General features: G+C 36.1%; 1 protein-coding gene across 1 annotated transcript in view; it reads right to left on the bottom strand.

The window, feature by feature from the left end:
- Positions 1-14652, bottom strand: part of LOC145982852 (sensory neuron membrane protein 2-like) — a 49022-nt gene extending 34370 nt beyond the window's left edge. The window contains exons 1-3 of the mRNA XM_083116214.1: positions 14505-14652; positions 5415-5559; positions 1187-1438 (exon numbers count right to left, since the gene is read on the bottom strand). Of these exons, the coding sequence (XP_082972340.1) occupies positions 1187-1438; positions 5415-5559; positions 14505-14638 (531 nt within the window). The 5' untranslated portion in view covers positions 14639-14652. The remainder of the gene's footprint in view (positions 1-1186; positions 1439-5414; positions 5560-14504) is intronic.
- Positions 14653-22959: the final 8307 nt, after the last annotated feature.

Raw genomic sequence — 22959 nt, 5'->3', positions numbered from 1 at the left:
TGTTTCGTTCACGTGGCGTTTGCTACTTACATGTTGTTTTTGTTGTTCAAAAATGTATGCACACAGTAGCGGCGATTAGGTGTCTTAACTTAACAAGAGGGCAGGGGTGGGGGTGGAGGTGCAAGGATAGTTTACTTTCCACTGACTGCAATTAGAAAGAATCGTATTGAAAATGAAATTCGGGCAGATGATTTTGGCTCAAATCTACTGGTAGACAAGGCTTTGAATTAAGAGACCATAGTGCGGGAACAAAAAGTGTGTATAGGGGGGAGAACTGCTGCCCATGCCCCCATCCCTAATCGCCGCCACTGTCAATACATTGAACTAATATGACACGGTAAAATACGGTTCTTAAGCGGTCACTTTGCCTTAGAGTCCATTTCTGAATTTTTCGTAAATACCTGGTGCTAACATGTTAAATTTCATCATTTCCTCTACATACAGACTTGCAATTATAGTACAGATGTTGCCCCTGATGCAGCAAAAGGAGAAGATATGCGTAACTGATTGAAGATGTAAACCCCACTTCCCAATACGCTCGACTTTAATGAAATTCCGACGAATATCGAGCATCGTAATGTATTGCAGCCACTGTTATCTTTGAGAGTTGAACCAAAGGTAGATAAAGATTTTTCAGCACCTGGGAGCTTGAACTTACATTAGCGTCTACTTCTGAATTGAGCAGGCCAACTATTTATTGAACGTATCTCAGAAATTTTTAATATATTATTCACTATACCATTCCGCACAATCTGGCACAAAAAACATTTGTGTTGTAATTATTTCCTCTACTATAGGGAGAAAAGAAAAGAATGAGCGAAATAAGGAGAGAATGATAGTAAGAAAGAAAAAGAGAGTCCATCTGAAAATATTTCGAACCAGAACATCATTTACACAAGCTTTACTAACTTAAGGTAACTTAACTCTCTCTCTCTCTCTCTCTCTCTCTCTCTCTCTCTCTCTCTCTCTTTCATACATACACACACATACCTAGAGAGAGAGAGAGAGAGGGGCTGTTCTTTCCACGTATGCGTCGTAAAAATAACATCTAGAAACATACTTCCCACACACAACCTTCGTGAAAACCTGAATCTTTCTATGTGAAGATGAAAATGTTCAACGTATTTCTTTACTCCTAACAACACATGACATTTTGTACTTAAAAGAATCCAATACTGCTACTCACGTGTCTAAACAAAGCGAAGCTATAATCCCCATTGCTATCAGTAATTATCATCTGTGGGAGGTGGTCTTTGATTGTTTTGCATGCGACTGGAGCTAGAGATCCATGGCAATTCAACGTGATTCCTCCAAATAAAATGTTGTGCACGGTGTCGTTGAGGAAAAGGCTATCTGAAGATTTGAACATGTTATTTACAGCGATGTTCGCGCTTCCCTCTCCTAGACCTAACGTGTCAACGGAGAGTTCAACACCAGCCTGAAAAAAAAAAAAAAAGAAAAAAATGGGCAAAAAATACACCATTACATCTTCAAAAGGTAATATAATATTATAAAGTTGCTAAGAGAGAACACATGATTGAATTCAAACATTCGATTAAGGGTCATTTCGATTTCCAGTGAAGAAATAACGTGTTAAGAGAGCCAAATCCCGCTGTCATACAACTACCGTAAAATAAATTACATTATATTTTTAAAAGTACTATCGGACATTACATAGTTAACCTAATTTAATGTAATTTTAATCATTGACTTTTTTTAAAAAAACGGTGATACATTCAACCGCAATTTATAATCATTATGTATCTTAATTCTCCACACCTGTAGGTGTGGGAAGGAGACAGGCCAAGGCCCTCACGGGCTATAGAGCTACGGGTTATTATTATTATATGTCTTAATGAAAGATAGAATATTAAAATTTAAACAAAAGAAGCGAGTAAGTCCGTTTCTGTAAATTGGCAAGGCAGATTGTTCAATTTTAACGGTACAATATTGTACATTTTACAGTAGCTTGTAACAGTGTGTATTGAGAAAGCATTTAATTGAATATATAAATGATGGAATGGTGATTGAGCAAATTCAATGACACGTCCATGAATGGCTTGTATTTAACCTGGTTTTAGAGCACGTTACACTTGCAATCTCATCGCAGAGGCCAGCACTTGGCCGTAATGAAATTTGTCAGTATGTCCTAAGTTTTTTTTTCAGTAAATTCAGTAATTTCTATTTTCTGATTAATTTCGACCTCTCCAACAATACTTAACAATTGCAAGCGCGGATCCACGGGGAGGGCGATAGGAGCGATGGCCCCTCCCAACTGCTACTCTTTTCTATATATGATTATATCTAAGGTTTTTGAACTCAAATGCTCAAATCACCAAGTTTAACAGGCTCGAGAATATTGTTTAAAGTTTGATGTAAGTCCACTGTATGCTCATGATAGGCCTGGACCTACAGTTTAAATTTGAATCCGAACCACTGCGCAATATGCCTCGGAAGGGGATCGACCCCGGACACCTTGAGAATATGTTCTTGTTTTATTTATTCTCTCTACTCCTCATATATGATCAGCTCTTCAAAATGATAGCCAACTGCATTCACACATTCCCGGCACATTTTGATGAATCACGGGTCGAAATTGCCGGCATCCGAGCGGTGCCTCGCCGTTCTGCAACCACGCGCTATCTCGGCCAGGGGTCAAAACGAACGCATGGTACTATGACACTAGGGAGTATGTTTTAAAACATTGGATTGGCAGAAATTTTATGCCTATGCTAGAATAAAAAAATAACTTTTTAACACTAATGTGAAATATGTGAAAATAATATGTTTATGCTAAAAATGGTGAATAAAGTTTCATTTTGTACATAATGTAAAGTAAAAAGTATTACATCTGCCTATTACGGCGTTCTGCCGTATTTCTTTAAAAACTCTTGTTAATGTTACGGTATATTACCATTTAATATATGGGTGCAATAGATAGATTGTGAAACATCTACGATGTTATAATATCTTTGTATGTAGATGTTCAATTGTTTTGATGATTGCGTTGCGTTTTCAAGCATAGAATTTTGTAAAGTTGTCAGATTTTGAGTTACGAATTAAATTGTTCTTATATTAAATCGAACCCGCATATGTTATTATATTACCGTTGTTGGAAATACAGCAATAGGTATCCGTTTAAATATTTCAGTAGTCACCTTAAATGTTACTATATTTGGCAGAGCGAATTGACAGTTTTATATATATTTCTACTCTTAACGTTTTACAGTGTAGAATATTATAATTAGAGTATGGTTTAACATTATTAGAAATGTCAAAACAGCATCAACCTGTGTATGTGTAATACTCTCCGTAACGCTTATAACTATAAGAATTCTCCCATAACGCCTTTAATGAAAGGGTATCACGCTCTATTCACCATTCACATTGCACAGTGGTTCGGATATAACCGTAAGTTGTATCGATCTAGTCGTGATTACTCTATTACAGTAAAAAAAAGGCCTAGAAAAACTAATAATAACTTTTAAAATAATTTTTCATTTAAGTTTTATTATTTTAATTTTTTATCTCAAGATCTTAGGCTTTTTACAAATATTCTTCTATTCAAATTCTGTCTTAGGCAGTTCAATTGTCCTTCCACCGTGATACTGTATGACAAAAAGGTTTCAAAGTTAAAGGTTTCTTTAGGAGTAAACAGGACGCTATGTTCTATGAACGGACACAATAAATTAAAATTGGTAGACATTTTTATATTACGCATCATTCCTGCCATCATAGCTGTAATTAAGTAATTACCAGTTGCATAGATTTCACCATTGAACGATATTTCTTTTTTTTACATATTTAAGTGATCTAGTGCCGTTATTTTTAATCTAATTACATATATTTTTTGTACCTACGTAAAAATTACAAATATCTGCGAAATTACAAACTTAGCAACGATATACATCAATTTCATCCTACATTTTTATGTATTGTTAGCTAATTACATATTTTTCCCGTTGTGAGTATATATTTTGTTTTACACAAAATGTGATATTTGCGCCATTGTTCCAGATTTATTGAGTATTTCAGATATATTTATGGGACAAACATTCTAAATACGATTTCTCCATTCATTTGGCAATATTTATCTGATCGTAAGTGGCCATTTTCTTAATTTAATGATAATACTATTTATTGTTTATTGTGGAAATTTAAAGGCCGATTACTGAACTGCACACAAAACGTTGCCAGTCACTCTATCAAATATCACGATCATGTCTTTTCAAATCCTATTTAGCACATTCAAGTTTCATTATTTCAAAATAACTTCTTATAATGAAAATGTTGAGAAATTTGTTTAGTATAATTATGCTTTATTTCTGTCAGAGATTTAAAAATTGCGCAGAAATGAAGGCAATAACCGAAAACTACCAAAATGCCATATTTTAATGCATATACACATTTTTGACATATTTCAGTGATTTTATTGGCTATATTTCTGTTCATGTTTTACATATTTTCTAGGGATGTGCCGAAGCCGATTACAGATGTATGAAAATCGGCCGAAATTGACACATCGGCATCGGTATCGGAATCGGCAAAAATCCGATATTTAAACCGGTACAGATTATACTAGAGTTTTTACCTTCTAATAAGTTTTATATTCTAGTTTTGTAAGATTTATTGAAAATTTGGTTATGATTCGTCATTATTGTAGAGTTTTTGTAATAAAATTATTGCAAACTCATTCAGAGGATCAACCTAACTATAAATCGGAAATAAAAAAGTACATTGCTGAACCAGGATCTGCTGTTGTATTGGAAATTCAAAAATGAATATTCAAACCTGAAGCAAGTCCTGAGAAAATACTTGGGCATACCTGCTGCATCAGTATTCAGTGATTGAGTGTTCAGTGTTGCTGAACAGATTTGAGATAAGAGAAGAAGTAGGATACTTCCTGAAGTGCTTCCAAATCTCGTGTTTCTGAAGTTGAATCTGGCAGAACAGGAATTCATTTTGCATTTCAAAGAACTGCTTGTGTACTAATGTTTAATCTCTTGAGAATCCATGTTCTTCTTAAAGGTTCACATAACATTTTGTAGATGCAAATGTACATTCGCATCTCTTTAGAATATATATGTATATACATATGATATGCAATAGAAATAAATGTACATAGCAAATTTATTTTGTCATGCTGAAAATAACATCCCATTTCTGTTTAATAATCTTATGTATCGGAATCCGTTAAATATCGGCATCGGTATCGGTTCCAAAAATTATCGGTGAGTACTTCGGCATCGGTAAATTTTCAGCTTCGTCACATCCCTAAATTTTGGCTGCATAAAATATCTGGTCCTTATTAATCACTTCATTAAAAAACCTTGCAAGTTTTTCTCCAATTTTGACAATTTTAAGTAGATAATTGTTCTTCGATTTATATATATTAAACATCGTAGTGCACTTACCACCATAGCAGGGTGAAGAATTACGACAGTGTCAGTATCCATGTTCCCATCGGACAGCTTCTCGTTGAAAATAAAAGTTTGATTCTGCTTGTAAGTGACTGTGTAATTGTCGTTTTGCACCATCCACACTTTCTCCCTGAATTCGCTAAAATTTTCAAATAAAACACATTATCATTAGGCGATATTATTTATTCCTTCACACACGGAACTCGAAATGCATGAAATCAAGGTTGGTGCACTTTTATTGTATCAATTGACAATGTTAAATGTGTAAATTTGTTATCTTTGAAATGATCTTCCCTTTTCAGTGCATCACACGGGACACCAACTCGTGAATGTACCCTTTCATCCATTTCGGTGTGTATTTTGACACAGCAAAAAGTGCATCATTTGCAGTTTATGCACGTTGGAGTCAACATAATTGTATCGATTGACACGTATGAGCTCTTCTTCTTCATTTTCTGTGTTATTCCATGTTTGAAGCACTTTATGTGAGGAAATTTTTTTAGCATTTTTTACATTTTTTTTTCCTATTGTTTTTTTAAGGTAACTGAATGCTAGATGCTCTATGAAACATATGAAAGTGTAACATATATTTTTATCAGTACTTAAATTCGTAATAGTTAGCTTAATTTGCAAGAAGAAAGATTGGTGTTCCATAATTTGGTACTTCCGTCTACTTTTTTTCGCTATTTCGCGCATGAGTTGGCGAGCTGGCTACGTTATTAATATCCGACACGGTAGACGAAACTAGCTCGAGAGAAAGAAACATGAACGAAACAATGCTGTAGGTTTCAGATCAGTATTTCATTCGTATGCATGTATTGCTACCATGAACATTGAATGCATAATGCAGGAAAATGTAAAATCCGGCAACGTACAATCGGTGTTCCACTGTATATTGCAACTCTTAACTCTCTCGTTAATGTATTTTGTACGTTACTATGTCAGGCCTCCCGCACTGGTGCAAAAATCCGAACAAGGTTAATTTCGGAATTCGTTTGTTCGTGCATGAATTAACCAGCTACCAGTCGGCACCACCATCGATGTTAAATCCTAATTTTCTCATTAAAAATTTAGTTTATGTATCTATTAATCAATGATGATCACTTGTACGTGATTTTGTATTTTATTAAATTCCTTTCCCTTCTTAAAAATGTATAAGAAAAATCGTATTTTTAAAGTCAACTTTTACATGACGTAACATCGTTCCATATGATCTGTCATGGACATACACTAACTACTTTAATACTACCATTTTAATAAGGATGTAGAAGAACAAAAAATAAAAACAATGGCTTATTGTGCAGATTTGTATTGTAAAAACTGTCAGAAGAGGAATCCAGAGCTGTCTTTTTTTCGTGTTCCGTCATATCCTGAAAGGTTAGTTATTTATGAATTCTGTTCGCTCTTTATGTAAAAATAATTTCCATAAAGTTGGTTTCCACGGAGAATAATTCCTAGCATGTCTTCCTATTCTGTATTTTGCTTCATTTAAGTAAAAGGCCATCTGTTAAAAAAACGTCTGAGAGTGTAAAGGTTCGATTTTGTAACTTAATGCTATTTATAAGTTACACAGGAGGATAGGAAGCCAACGAGAATAGTAGGAATGACTTGAAGTTTGGGTAACAGTTTCATGCATCGGAGACACATTTAAATCTGATATTTTGTCTTTCTCGTGGTTTGTACTTACCAATTATGTATTGCGGAACATAGTGGAAGGTGTCAATATGCTTTTGCCACGAAAACAAACACTTTTTCTGCTAAAATAAACCATTTTCCTTAATGCTACGGAAAGCACGTCACGGTGCGATATCGCTTGCTTTGCGAATTGTAACGCTTCTTTTGTTTTTGAATATCAATGTTTCCAACTCTATTGTGCATGAAAGTTGTAAAAAACCGGGGATCAAAAACCATGCACGGGTAGCCCCACAAACCATTGACGTTAGCCCCAAAAACCATCCACGGATAGCCCCACAAACCATTCACGTTAGCCCCAAAAACCATTGACGTTAGCCCCAAAAACCATCCACGGATAGCCCCACAAACCATTGACGTTAGCCCCAAAAACCATTGACGTTAGCCCCAAAAACCATCCACGGGTAGCCCCACGAACCATTCACACAAGGTTAGGTTAGGCCTGTTAGGTTAGGTTCCATTAGCACCCATTTCACCCCTAAATTCAACGAAAAACCATTTTCCTTTCTCGACAAAAAACCGCGCGTTTCTCGAAGAAAAAAAAATCGCGTTTCTCGAAAAAAAATCGCGCGTTTGGAAACCCGGATTCCACTAGCGAGATCGCGTGACTTCCGACGCTAGAGCCATCTGCAGGTACATCTTGGAAACAACGGCATGATGTTGTCGATTTTCACAAAATGCGCAATATTATTACATGAAAAGTGATTATTTATTGTTCTGCTGCATTGTAGGATGAAGTTTTAGGAAGAATATATATCGACGGAGGTTGTAAACCTTGGAGAAACTCATTTCCGTAAGTAGTTTCTTGTGTAAAATTGAAGAAATGTGTCTCCGATGCATGAAACTGTTACCGAAGTTTGTTTGAAGTTCAGAAAAGCTCATTTGTGCATGTTATAATGTAGAAAGTTGCAAGTTATCGCGCTCCTATTCGCTTCTGCATGAAGTTTATTTCTTGTAGCATATAATACTTTGTCAACATGTACAGGAGATGAAAAAAGCGTGTAAATATTAAAGCGATGAAACCTAAGGTTCCTATCGTTCTATGATTTTTTTAAAAATTCTCTTCGCAGGAAGACTAATTATCGTAGAATTTTAGCAATCATTGTCATACGAAATTTGAACCTTTCTTAAAGCAATTAGCACTCTTTGGATTTTTTTAAAAAAAATATTTATGTTGAAAAAACAACTTAAAAATTAGCTTACGCAAGCTTGCACGCTTCCCAAGGACAATGTATTTTCCATTGACAAGGGACTGTAAGTATCGTAGACTAGTGGGAATTAATATAGAAGTAAATTCGAACCTTAGTAAAATGAATTTAGGGAATTTATTTATAATGCTAAGAGAACCAAACCTGGCCTGCCTAACCTAACTACGAAAGCATACATTGAACCAAATCATAAGTAATCACTAGTTTTGGAAACGAAATAAGTGTAACTAACCTACATGTGCAATATATGCAAAATATTTTACAAACATTTACACATGTGTTACTGTAAAAACAATCCTTTCTCACTGGTGCCACGGGAGGAAGATTTTGTGTTTCAAATCGCATTTTAATCTATGTGCTTTAATCCAACCCTACAGAATTATGGATGTTACTCCTATTAATAATAATAATATAATAATATATTATGTTGATCGAATCATCTAATTATACCTGTAGTTAATATTATTGCTGTAATAGCTCTTGTTGCTGGTCATGGACTTTGATCTACTAGATGGTATGGGTGATTTTGATTTGTTGACATATTTCCTGTCCTGGTATCTTCTTCATAAATATGTTGTGTCATAACATTTTTCTTGAAAGTACTCCCGGGAGTAGATTCCATGATCCATTCAATGAGAAAAATTGCGTTGTTAGCCAGTTGTAGGTTAGGCAGTAAGCTTCAGGGACTCTTTCTAAAAGATAATGTGGTAAAACTTTGCTTCATATGTTAGGAAGTTTAGTGCAATATCTATAATATTTTTTTATTTGCATTGCCACACACTGTATGGTGCCTTAAGAATTAGTTACGATGAGAAATAATGTGAAAATTGAGTAAAAATAAATCAATTGAATGGTGACAAGCTCATAAGATTTTCCACAATAGTTGAAGGAGCTCTCACAGAATGGCCCCTATACATTTGACACTACTTTATTCAACAGATACAGATAGTGATCTAATGCATATTCATTTTCAGTAACTTTTCTTTGTGTTGACACGCTCCGACCTTAGCTCACAAACAACTCTTGCATCATGGAATTTATCTTTTTTGAGTGACACAAAATGCAGAATGCTTTGTCTTGCATAGTTATATGTTTCTAAAATAATTTTTCATCTTTTATTTTTCTCGTAGAGCTGAGATATGGTTGGAGAAAATATGGCGAAAGGACTTGAGGCACAAAACATACAAAAGTTACAGAGTTTGTGGAGACAAGTTTTCAGAGAAAATGTTTATGAATTCTAATAGAAATAAGTTAGTGCATGATGCATACCCAGAGTAGAACCAAGTAAGTATTTCTTATGGAATAACATTGTCATCAGTTATGTGGCTCATGCATAAGAAATTGTATTTTCTCTTTTCTGCATTAAAAAAAATATATGCTTTAGAGAAAATGTTTGCTTAAAGTACATAACACTTAACAACACAATACATTGCTTGAGGATGTTAGAAACAAATGTATTTAATGTTTCACTAAATATTCCACTCAGGGTGGATAAAAATATATGATTTTCAGCTAAACAGTCCTGTAAAATATTTGAACAGTTTGATTAAAGAAAATAAAATGCACACATTTTTCTGTTTGAGACTGTACATATGTGAACCTACTATGGCAATGTTTGTTGAGTGTGTTAATGATGCTTTAATAATTTCAGTAACTTTTATTCCAGTGAAAGTCTGTAGGACCTCAAAGAAATTATCATACATTATGCAAAATATATAAACAATAAATATATATACCTGAATAACAATGTGTTTATTTTCCCTTACATTTGTTATTAGCAATAGAATATAATGTTTTACATTTCCACAATATGAGTACTAAATCATTAAGAGTAATGTACTTACTCTGAAACTGTTATCTTCTTCTGGAGTATTTCAACATGTAAATTCATTATTGGTGAAGTATAACATGTCACCATAGTGAGTGTCCGACCAAGAAACCTATCAGTATGACTATCAATGGTTTGTCTAATGGAATTTCATTAACAACATTATGATAATATTCAATACAGTGGAAATTAATTGATGTAGGGTTTTAAGGATTTCTTATAGTCTTTTACTCTATATTCCATATGTTTAATGCTAACAATATAATTTATATATGTAATTGGAAGTAAGATGCTTGAAATAGATTTTGGGACTTGTAGGCATAATGACCATATTGGGCCATTCAATGTATGTGAGGAAGAATCATCTTGAGTTTGAACTGTTCTTTTAGGTCTACTTTATGCACAGAAAGGCTAATTGGGTTGAGCCTACAGTTTAAAATGGGATCCGAAACACTATGGGTCTCCACCAGGTATCGAACCCATACCTGAGTTAAAAAATGGGTGTGAAGAGCCCCTTGAGAAAGGTTGAAAGTGAAATGTTATAAAGACTTGCAAAGGATATACACAAAACTACGAACTTCTTCAGAGACAGTATAAGAGCCCCTCTCTTCTCAAAAAGGTAATGACATTTATTAAAGTGCTGTCATTATCTCCCAACCTGGTCAATAATTGGTAAAATCAAAAGTTTGAGGAAAGTATAATCTACACATTAGGTAGGAATAAGCCAATCACTTAACATTTAGACATGACACATTGGATGGCCTAGCCCTTGCAGCAAATCATCATGAGTGAGACACCTATGTTCGATACGAAGCCAAGTTAAATTTACTTCTTGATGGAAGGGATGGTATGAGAAATGCACCAATGATCGACCTGATAGTGTGAAGCTTGAAAGAACGATTATTTATTAATTCTTTATGTTCACTTTCTTTTAGACTGACTAAAAACATGTGTGACATTATTTAGAAACTGATAATGAGTAGCAGGGATTTTGTCAATATGGCATCCACTATGGGTTAAACGTTGCTGTTCATTGGTTCATTTCCAAGTGACATATGTCACATGTCACTTTGGTGTGAAATCTGTCTAAATTGCAAAAAATACTGTTGGTTTCTTTGTCATCAGCTGGAAATTTGCACATTTCTTTGTTTTTTAATTAACTTTAAAATTCATGTGGAATACTTATTCTGAATGCATGGATTGTATCATCTTCAGTACTGTATTAAGTATATGAATATATAAAATACATATCTGTGCAGGATAAGATCTTTCAGTGGTGTATTTATAATTCCATTGTGTGTGTGTTTAGGAGTGGGGGGCTGGGAGTGTGCTTATCTAGCTTGATCGTACATACTCCATGACTGCTTTGTTTTGTATTCTAAGATATTCATATTTCGAGTCCAGTTTTTTGTGTAACTATGAAATATGTAATGCCATATGATGAAATTGTAGTCAATATGTAGAGTGGTTCCCGTAAGTAACTTCGAACAAAACTCGCTTGCATGACATATTCCTACTCCCATTCTAGATTAAAAATTAGGGATGTTTGACAAATACTAAAATGAATAAGCATGCAGTGATTAGTTAATAATATATCTTACAAACATCCACACGTTTTTAGAAATGGGTTGATATTACTCTCATGCAAACCAGAAAAGTGAAATTTCATACAACTTCGATTGATTGATTGATTTGGTGTTTTATGTCAACTTTATTCACAGTAAGGCCAATTGGGACTGGACCTACAGTTTAAAGTGGAATCCGAACCACTATGCGTCTCCATATAGGTACAACTTCGAAATGAGATGGTTGCTATATAGGCATTCTAGGTTAACTTGTGTAAGGTGTGACCTGTTCTTATACTATTTTCCCATAACTATTCATTATCATCATCACAGTAGTTTTTACAGAGAAATAGACTGATAGAATTAAAACAATTACAATTTTATTCCAGAAATTATTCTGTTTGATAACTTCCCCAATGAGCTGTGTCACTCACAGCTATTATTTTATTCTATTCTCTCATGGTAGATGGCACTGAACTAGTTTCTATGTTGTATTTTCCAAAATATTATTTCATCTACAGAACACTGGATGTAAGTTGTGATAGAAATTAACTGTAGTGTAAAATATTTACTTTCATGTACAGAATAACATAACCCATGGTTCTACAGAATAGTTTCTCAACATATAGGGTGCGACCCACTCTTGGGTCCTGAGGGGACATTTGGTGGGTCGGGAAGTTGGGCTCGAAACTTCGTTAACTGGGTCTTAAAAACCTATTACCTTAAATTACTTAGATATATTGTTTTAACAATTTAAATTCAGGCCGTGTTGTTGTAAAAGAGCAAATATATGATTATAGACTAGGTGCACACCCCTACAAAGTAATTCCGCTGGTTCCCATCTTATGGTCCCATGAAGTGTAATATCCTTCAAGGTGGGTCCCCGACTGAAAAATGTTGAGATCCACTGCTCTACAGCCCTGGAAGGGCCTTGGCCTATCAACTGACTGCCAGTCTGCCTCCCACAACCCTACCTAGAGGTGTGGAGATCTTCAACCAGTAATGGGGTGACGTGGGGTCAGCACATCGAACCCTCAGTTGTTATAGGAGATTTCCCAGACTGGGTTACGCTACTCACTTGTAGGTCCCCAATTTTCTTAGGATGGTGGTTAAGTTTGGAAAACAAGTACTGACTATATGTATATATCTTTTATTCCAGTATTTCATACCTACAAGCCGCCAGCCGATTTGTAATGGTTTCGTTAGATGAATAGCGCTAATGTTCCATCAGTAGTTTTTAATATACGTTTTATGATTTATTCTTATTTCCTGAGACAAAACCTTCGAATCCTGTCTTTTGTATCCCTGGCATTTTCAGCATCAAATCTCTCCCCCCCCCCCCTCAGGGTACTCCACTGATATCAATTGCAGAGAAAGTGGATGCATTTGTCTTTCGTTTTATGAGGCCATAGACAGATGAATGGAATTTTCTACGTTGGTAAATCAGAAGTGTCTACATCTTGCGATTGAATATGGTAGGCCTACACAAGAGAGAAAATTACAGTGACGGCACCAGAAACAGTTGCTGATATTAAGTGTGCTGTATCCTGCAGATTGTCACCAACGTTAAACTGTGCAGCAATTGTTATGAAGAGAAAGAGACAATTTGGGAAATGTTGCAACATGGCTCGAGCGCCCATTAGAACACTTTTGGTAGCGCAATGATCCACTCACCCCACCCTTCCATTCCTGCTTTTATTTTCTGCTAATAATTCGGACATATCTTGTAAGGTCGTAGTATTTATTTTATTTAAGTGCATATAAATGTTCTACAAGAATAAATACCATTGTTCAGTTAATGCAGGAGTCCTGGGTTTGAATCCCTGTTAGAGCTTTCTTTGTGTCATCAATTTTTCATAGCATCGTCGCGATTAGCCTAAAATTGGAAAAATGCGACGCTAAATAAATAACGACGAGGGAGGGGCAAAACGCATTGATCTACGAACAAAGTAATCGCCGTAGAGTTTACACAAGATAAAATCGCGATTTGCCAAAAATGTCAGAAAAGCAACGCATAATAGGGAGAATATGAAATAAAAATACTTATTACCACAGATAATACACGGTTCATTTTTCATGCACAACGGAATGATTTACGTGTTGGAATTTCAGGAACTTGAAATTATTTTCCTATGTTGTGCTTCTGGGCTACTAATTCTGTATATCTCGTAACTTAGATGTAGAAATCATTCATACATAATATGCATTAACTGAACAATGGTATTTATCCTTGTAGAACATTATGCACTTAAAAAATAATTAATTCGACCTTACGAGATATGTCCCGAATTATTAGCAGAAAATAAAAGCAGGAATGGAAGGGTGGGGTGAGCGGATCATTGCGCTGAGACGCATTCAACTGTCACTGCCAAGAGTAAGACGTGATTGGCGGAGAGGTTGCTATAACAACGCTTTACGTTTCGAAACAGCCGTAGGATGGTTCCACATGTCCGGTTTGATATACGCACAGATTACAAAGGAGAGATAGGAAGTAAGCGATCTTATTAATCTGTGACTATGTGTGGAACTTCAGTGTTGTTTCGGCAGCACACGATTTTTACAGAACCTTTTTACCTTATTGCTCCACCCCTATTATACCAATGCACTCGTCCAGTCAGCACGTGATCAGTTTCGTCGATCCAGGCTTGGTAATTTTTCGTACTTCCTACACCTTATAAAGGTGTATTTGAACACACTTAAAATGAGTTTACATCGCTCTGGATTTAGAAAGACGTTGGTTCACATTTATGTAATGAAAATAAAAGTATAATATTGGGAAATTCGTACTTACTCATAAACATATGGCCCCCTCTCTCTTAACTTTGGCTTCTCAGTGCCATTTTGCACGGCTTCCGGGTTGGTGACTTCGAAAAGATACACTTTGAAGAACAAAGGAAAAGGCAGTTTCACGAATTTGTCCCACATTTCGCTTCCGTTTGTGAGCTGCATTTTCTGGAAAGACAAAAAAGCAAGAAAAGATTGAAACTCCTGTTGTCATTTTAAGAGGGAGATAATTCTACTTTGAAAACTAACTGTAAGTTAATCTCATGTAACGTTGTAAAATGTAGATTGTATAGTGAGATTAAATCGTTGCACAAACATCGATGATACGTATGTTTGTATCCGTGCTTGTAAATGCTTAATGATGGTTTTATTTATTTATTTATTACATCTTGTTTATCATGGCGACGTTAAGGCTTTGTAGCCTTTTCTACCACTTAACCATGTTTACATCGAAATTTTAGTATATGAAACTTAGAAAATAACATTTCAACCATTACATAGAAAGGAAAAAATTGAAAACAAATGAAGAAAAATATAAATTACAAACAAAATTATAAAAAAGAAATAAATCCATACGGGAATAAAAGTCTAATCTACTCATACAAGAAAAAACACACACACATACGCTCACATATTCATGACAGTAATAAGAATTTGAAATATTAAGTTGAATAAAAGTTGTCTGTGTTTTTCTGCACTTAACTGTATTCAATTTGTCACTAACGCATAAGCTTGCATTATTGTGCTAACTATTTGTGCCCAATAAAAAATGTTTCAATTGTGTCTTATAGATATACAGTATGTAACATTCTTATTCGTACAGACGGATTTTCAAGGAAAATGCTTCAATATCTTAAAAGAAATACACTCTTTTGAAATTGTTTCTTTACAATTCAAAAACTAATATCATTAGGAACATAAAATCTTACCCAAATTCTGTATAACCAATGACAATAATAAATTAAATTAAACTGAAAGAGAAACATGCCATTTTTTGTACAACTTTTCTATTCGTACACTTAATAATATAAAAGAAAAAAGTATATTCAGAGCAAATTGACTGACAGTTCTAATACTTTGATGCGTATCCTTTGGCTTCAATTACTGCTTGACACCTGTTCTTCATAGAATTAACCAGTTTCCGACATGTTTCAGAGCTTATTTTATTCCACTTGGCTTGCACAACAGTTTTCAACTCTTGTTTGGACTTGACGCCTGCCTTATGGACTCCCCTCTTCAAAATTGCCCATAAATGCTCAATGGGATTTAAGTCTAGACTTTGAGCTGGTGTTTGTAGTAGTTTGGTCACATTCCATATTAGCCAATTCATGTTAACTCGCGCCTTATGCTTACTGTCATTGTCTTGTTGGAATCTGTAGATAGGCGGCATGTCCATTTTTTGGGCACTCTGCTTTACATTGTTCTTCAATATGTCCAAATAGACATATGCATCCATGATACCATCAATAAACTGGATGGTACCAACACCTTTGGACGACATTCAGCCCCAAATCATTAATGACTCACCACCGTGTTTAACTGATTTTCTCCAGACCCTATTTATCCCATCTGACCCGTATATATTAATCTTGGACTCGTCTGACCATATGACACTATCACAAAATTCCTGGTCCTTGTGGATGTGCTCTTTCGCGAATGAAAGTCTAGTCCTGCGATTCACCTTATTTACGTACGACCTCTTTCGTGGTATTCTGCCATGACATCCATGCTTCCACTTGGCACGTCGGGCAGTTTGATCGGACATCATCTTGCCAGCAACACTTAGTCGGGGGTTTTCTCGCACTCTCTTTAAAATAAAGCTTTCATCACGTTTATTCAATCGTCTCTCTTTTGGTTATCTCGGCACATTCTATGTTGAACCTTCCTCTCTAAATTTGTTTACTACGTATGTATTGAACTGTGGAGTGTGATTTATTGACTGTTTGTCCAATTTTTCTTAACGAATAACCTCTAAGGGCCAAATTTATAATAACATCCTTCAGATCGGAACTAAGTTCCTTCACCTTGCCCATTTCGAACACGCTGATAGATAGACGATAGACCTACTACAATACCTACGGCAGCATTCTGCTTAATGGGGAGCGCGCCTGCATGTTCAAACTTGTTACGAAGTTGCAAACTGCACGAAATCGCCCGAATAGCGGTGGCGCTGTATGCGAGGAAGATTGAAACTCTTGCCTGTACGAATAACAATGTTGCATGAATCAGCGTGTTTTTCTCTTTTCACACAAATTATATGCTCTGTTTATACACTTTGAACATACATTTTGATTGACATTTGTTGGTGAAACCTTCCTTAACATTAATTTCCAGGTACATATAAAAATGATTATATTTACTAGTAGATATGACATTTTTTCCTCGGAAATTCTATGTGTACGAATAACAATGTTACATACTGTAAATGCTGAACATTCGTTCCGGATTTCGAGGGGCAGTGAGTTCCAAAGACGAGAAGTGGAAACAGCGAAATATTTCTGAGGATGAGTAGTTGAGTTCTCCTGCGCGATCTGATGTCAAGGCTGTGTGATTCGGAAAGCATTGAGAATCTGCTCGAGAGATAAGCCGGTTCTATTTAACTGATTGCCCTATGGAGAAGGGTGAGGTTCTGTACCTTTCGCCGATCAATTAATTTGAGCCAATTTAGTTTTGTCTAGAAAACATATAAATGTCTACAAACATTTCATAAGATGTTTGTCATCACTATTTAGCTTGTAAATCAATGATTGCTTTTGTTCAAGTTATACCACGACTAATACAGCGGGAGTTCGATTTTCGTTTTTCAGGAGATCAAGGTGGAAAAACTTAAAATGTAAACCTCTGGAAATTTTTACAGCATTTCTCTCTTTTACGACCATAAAGATTGAATTATAAAGCAGGAAAACATAAAATCCGGGAACTTTAAATCGAGGTGGTACTGAATATTGCTATCTTATTGCTTATTTGTTTTGAAATACTATCCTGTGTTTTTAGAAACCAATTTTCCTTTTAATATTTTTAGAAAACTTATTTTTATCCATACTTAATCCATTGATCACTGGCGTACGCAGAAGGGTCTGAAGAGGCTACAACCCCCAAGAAATGTTGAGAAAATAAAAAATAAATAAACGAAAGCACTAAAGAAGTCTGAAAACCCCAAAGTTGTAAGTTCAACCCCTCCTCTGAAAATGATCAAAGTACTTTTCCTCTTTGAATGGAAAGAGAACAAAGGACTGAAGTTTTCGTTGCATAGCGTGTGGGACATGAAGCAGACACGCTTGAGTGTCGCGCATGGGCGTGAGTTAGTACCTAAGTAGTGTATACTGAGCGTTTCAAAGTCGTACTTAGTAGGTATCGTCTTTTTTTATCAATTGAATATCACTTTTTGACATATTTTGACAATTTTTTGTCAATGTTTTAGCGTTTGACGATTTTTTAGTGCAATTTTCACCGCATCTCATTTTTTTCCCACTCGTACTTGGTAGGTATGCATTTGTAGCTTTTTTTTTATCAATTGAAAATCAGTTTTTGACATATTTTGACAAATTTTTCTCGATGTTTTAGCGTTTAGCGATGTTTTTGTAAAATTTCCTATTTTTTTTTTCCCACTCGTACTTGGTACGAATGCCACGATCTTACGTGATATAACTTAACCTATTTATTTTTTTTTTGTGCTAAACTACACGAGAGCCTCTACGTGCTTTGACCTACTTTAGAGTAGAACCATAAAGACAGAGCTGCAACCGAAAGTGAGGCTCGAAGTGAGGCTCGGTGAGGCTCGACTTAATAGTTTGCTCTTGTAAGACATAAGCCTTATTTTCTTGCAGTGTTGCCAACATTTTACTCGAAATAAAATCACCAAGGTTTTTTTTCTTGGTCTAACCTATGTTATTGAACTGCGTCGTCACGTCCAAACCTGCATGACTTCCGAACACTATTGGTTTTATTCATATTTTTTCTTACGTATAGGTGTATATGATGAATCCAAAAACAGATTTTTCCTAAGTCTTACCGTTTCCAAGATAACCCCACTTCCGGTCGCTATTTTCGATTTCCGAGCATAGGTTCTATTCATATTTTTTCTCACGTATAGGTGCACCTGATGAATCTGCAAACAGATTTTTCCTAAGTCTTACAGTTTCCAAGATAACCCCACTTCCCGTCGCCATTTTGGATTTCCGAACATAGGTTCTATTCATATTTTACTTACATATAGGCGTACGTGACGAATCCGCAAACAGATTTTTTCTAAGTCTTACCGTTTCAAAGATAACCCCACTTCCGGTCGCTATTTTGAATTTCCGAGCATAGGTTCTATTCATATTTTACTTACATATAGGCGTACATGACGAATCCGCAAACAGATTTTTCCTAAGTCTCACCGTTTCCAAGATAACTAGTAGTGCAGATCAGGGCATTCTGCGCCCGAAAGTGAGGCTCGGTGAGGCTCGCCTTAATGGATTTCTCTCGTAAGGCATGAGCCTCATTTTCTCGCAGTGTTGCCAACTCCTGACTCGAAAAAATCACCAAGGTTTTTGGGGTAACCTAACCTAAAGCAAGGAGCTGGCAATTTTTTTCTCGCAGTGTTGCTAGCTCCTCACTCGAAAAAAATCACTAAGGTTTTTGGTTTAACCTAACCTAAAGCAAGGGGCTGGCAACCTTGCTTGAGGCTTGCCTTACAGTACATAAAGCAAGGTTGCCAACCTACTGGTACTTTTACTATGGCTTTTTACAAAAGAGAAAGGAGAGAGAGGGAAGAGTTAAACAACCGACAGCCTACCTACAGCTTTTTTTTTTGGTCTAACCTAACCTAAAGCAAGAAGCTGGCAACTTTGCTTGAGGCTTGCCTTACAGTACATAAAGCAAGGTTGCCAACCTACTGGTACTTTTACCATGGCTTTTTACAAAAGAGAAAGGGGAGAGAGGGAAGAGTTAAACAACCGACAGCCTACCTACAGCTTTTTTTGGTCTAACCTAACCTAAAGCAAGAAGCTGGCAATTTTGCTTGAGGCTTGCCTTACAGTGCATAAAGCAAGGTTGCCAACCTACTGGTACTTTTGCCATAACTTTTTACAAAAGAGAAAGGAGAGAGAGGGAAGAGTTAAACAACCGACAGCCCACCTACAGCTTTTTTTTGGTCTAACCTAACCTAAAGCAAGGAGCTGGCAACCTTGCTTGAGGCTTACCTTACAGCGCATAAAGCAATTTTTGCCAACCTACGCACACTGGGCAAGGAGAGCCGGCAACAAATATGTACTGCCGTAAAAGAGAGAGAGATGGGTGGATGGTAATATAGTATGTGTGTGCGTGTGTGCGTATAATATGTAGCATTATTAACTAGAGTGTGTTGGCAATTTACTTACAACTAAAAAAGTAGAGATGCCAACGTTTGCTGTAAGATGAAAAGAGAGAGAGAGGCTCATGGCTGGCAACAGTAATGAGCGAATGCGCCATATCGTAATTTTCCAAGTCCCCGGGGGCCAATGTTTGTATATTGTGACCTTTGTAAACCTCTCTCTCGGGGGAACGATGTGCCACACACACACGCGCGCGCATGTATTGTGACGCAAACAAACAAACAAATAATATTTTTTTTAAGATTCTTGGCCTCTAACCCCACTTCCGGTCGCCATTTTGGATTTCCGAGCATAGGTTCTATTCATATTTTACTTACATATAGGCGTACGTGATGAATCAGCAAACAGATTTTTCCTAAGTCTTACTGTTTCCAAGATAACCCCACTTCCGGTCGCCATTTTGGATTTCCGAACATAGGTTCTATTCATATTTTTTCTTATATATAGGTGTACGTGATGAATCACCAAACAGATTCTTCCTAAGTTTTACCGTTTCCAAGATAACCCCACTTCCGGTCGCTATTTTGGATTTCCGAACATAGGTTCTATTCACATTTTACTCACGTATAGGCGTACGTGATGAATCCGCAAACAGATTTTTCCTAAGTCATGAATTGGAGGGTTCTATGGCAACTTATATTAATTCTCGTAAGAGAACAGAAAACAAAAAAAAACAAAAAAAAACAATACTGTGGTCACTACAACAAATAGTCTTCTTCAACCCCTATCCAACAAACCAAAAAAAAATCATCATCCTAACTAGAACCATATAACTAACATTGTGATGACTCATATTAAATACCTCTTAGTTGTATTACTTATAAGGGTATACTATAGCACAACGTTTTTGCAACAAGTTATTACGTAACATTGTGATGACTCATATCTAATGTTTTTTGTTGTATTAACTATAAGGGAGTAAACTATTACACAACATGTTGCAACAAGTTATGACGTAATGTGATGAGTCATATCTAACGTGGCGTCTTCTGATTGGTTAATTATTACAGGTGTTTTCAATACGGTCCGCATTTTTATTATATAAGACGGCATACACTGCAGATCAGTCAGTCTCGTGAGAGCAGCCGAAGAGTACGGACGTCCTGTCGCAGCGCTTCTTGTTTTTGTAAAAAAAATAGGTATTTAACTTTTTTTGAAGTTACATACCATCTATTATTTCAAGTTTAAAGGTGTTTCACGTGGTTTTTTATAGTAATTTCGACCAGATTGAATTTTGACGTGATCGTGCATTTTCTATTTCACCTCAAGAAATTCTATATAAATAACATACCTGAAAATTGTATCGCTATATACTAGACTTTTTGATTTCTGTGATTTTCGAAAAAGCAATGGCATCCACCACCAGTTTCAATCGTAAAAATGATAAAACTGAATGTGTTACTTGTGGAAAGCTAATCTCAAGGAACAATTTATCGGTACACAGGGCAAGATGTAGCGAAACAGGTTCGAGAATTAATCGTTCGTCACCTTCTAAGTCTTGTGCTCGATGCGGAAAGATGATCAGCATTACAAATTTAAGTAAACACCTCAAAATTTGCAAACCATTGACCGAACAAGGAACATTGAAAAGAAAAATCGATGATCCAGGAACCGAAGCTTCCACTTCCAAGCAAATTAAATTATCCAATGAACGCAAACCAATTAGATCTGCATTCAACGACCAACTCCAGGATTTTTCAATTAAGTCAGAACCAGGCCGTGACATCCTTAGTTTCTTGGATGAAACGAAAACATCTGTACTAAATATTTTGAAAGATAAACTTGAAAACAACTCTATAAAAGTATATGTTGTTCTGTTTTCCGAATACGAGAAAGTTGATGGCACAACGAGTATTTTTTATCATCGTACAAAAAATCAGACTCTTTATTTTGCTGACGTCGAAAATTTGGACAACTTCTATTATAAAGTTTCCAACGAGCTGGTTAAGAAACATGACGATTTCGAGGCTAAAGGGTCGGGATGGTCTCTGTGTGGAAGTCCTCACACGTTAACCGTTTACGTGAACCAATTCTCGCCTCTTCGTGCATCCAGCTACGTTCCTCTTCCACCGAACATTCAACACAAGAGGGCTGTGTTAAATATACAGAACAGCGATAACAAGTGTTTTCTCTGGTGTGTGTTGGCTGCACTGCATCCTGTTCATTGCAAAAATAATCCAGAACGGATTTATCATTACAAGCAATACGAGACCGAGTTTGAAAGTGTAATGTCTGACATTGAATACCCGGTGACATTGTCGGATATAACAAAGTTCGAAAATCGTGCCGGAAAACGCATCGCTATTAATGTATATTCCTTCACGTCAGATAAATATCTCGTGCACCCCGTCAGGATAAGCGATATCGACGATGACGATGCTCGTGTGATTAATCTTCTTCTAATTTCCAACGAGGATGTTCATCACTATACGCTAATTTGTTCACTATCACGTTTGGTCAGAAGTCAAACAACCAAGTATGAACATTGCATCGAAGTTTGCCCGAGATGCCTAACCACGTTCGACGATCGAAAACAACTCGATTATCAAAATTACACCGGACGTCAAATTGCTATCGAGAAACTTGCCGAACATAAAATTTATTGCGGTGACAACAGACCGGCTAGAATGTTGATGCCCGAAACGAACGAAGTCGAAGAATTCAAAATGCACAAGGCATTGTTGGAACATCCCGCAATCATCGTCGCAGATTTCGAGGCGTTCCTCAAACCACTCTCCTACTGCGAACCGGATCCCGAACTTTCCTCCACAACGGCGTACCAGCTTCATCAACCTAATAGTTTCGGCTATGTTGTTGTGCGACGTGATAAAATAAATGAAGCATATATATACCGTGGGCCAAATGTAATCGAACACTTCCTGGAAAAAATGGTGGAGGAGGTTGAGGTAATTGGTAGCGTACTGCTTACATCAAAACCGATGGCACCTTTAACTGAAAATGAACTTCAAAATTACAATTCCACTGAGGTGTGTCCGGTATGTGATCAAAGTTTCACTGATGAGAACAAAAAAATATTCCACCACGATCATTTCAGCGGAAACTACATAGGTGGAATTTGCAACACGTGCAATCTTAAAACCCAGA

This window comes from Lepisma saccharinum, unplaced genomic scaffold (genome assembly GCF_977018435.1).
Source record: "Lepisma saccharinum unplaced genomic scaffold, izLepSacc3.1 HAP1_SCAFFOLD_457, whole genome shotgun sequence".
NCBI lineage: Eukaryota > Metazoa > Arthropoda > Insecta > Zygentoma > Lepismatidae > Lepisma > Lepisma saccharinum.
The sequence above is the reverse complement of the archived record's forward strand: the minus strand, read 5'-3'. Positions and strand labels throughout refer to the sequence as shown.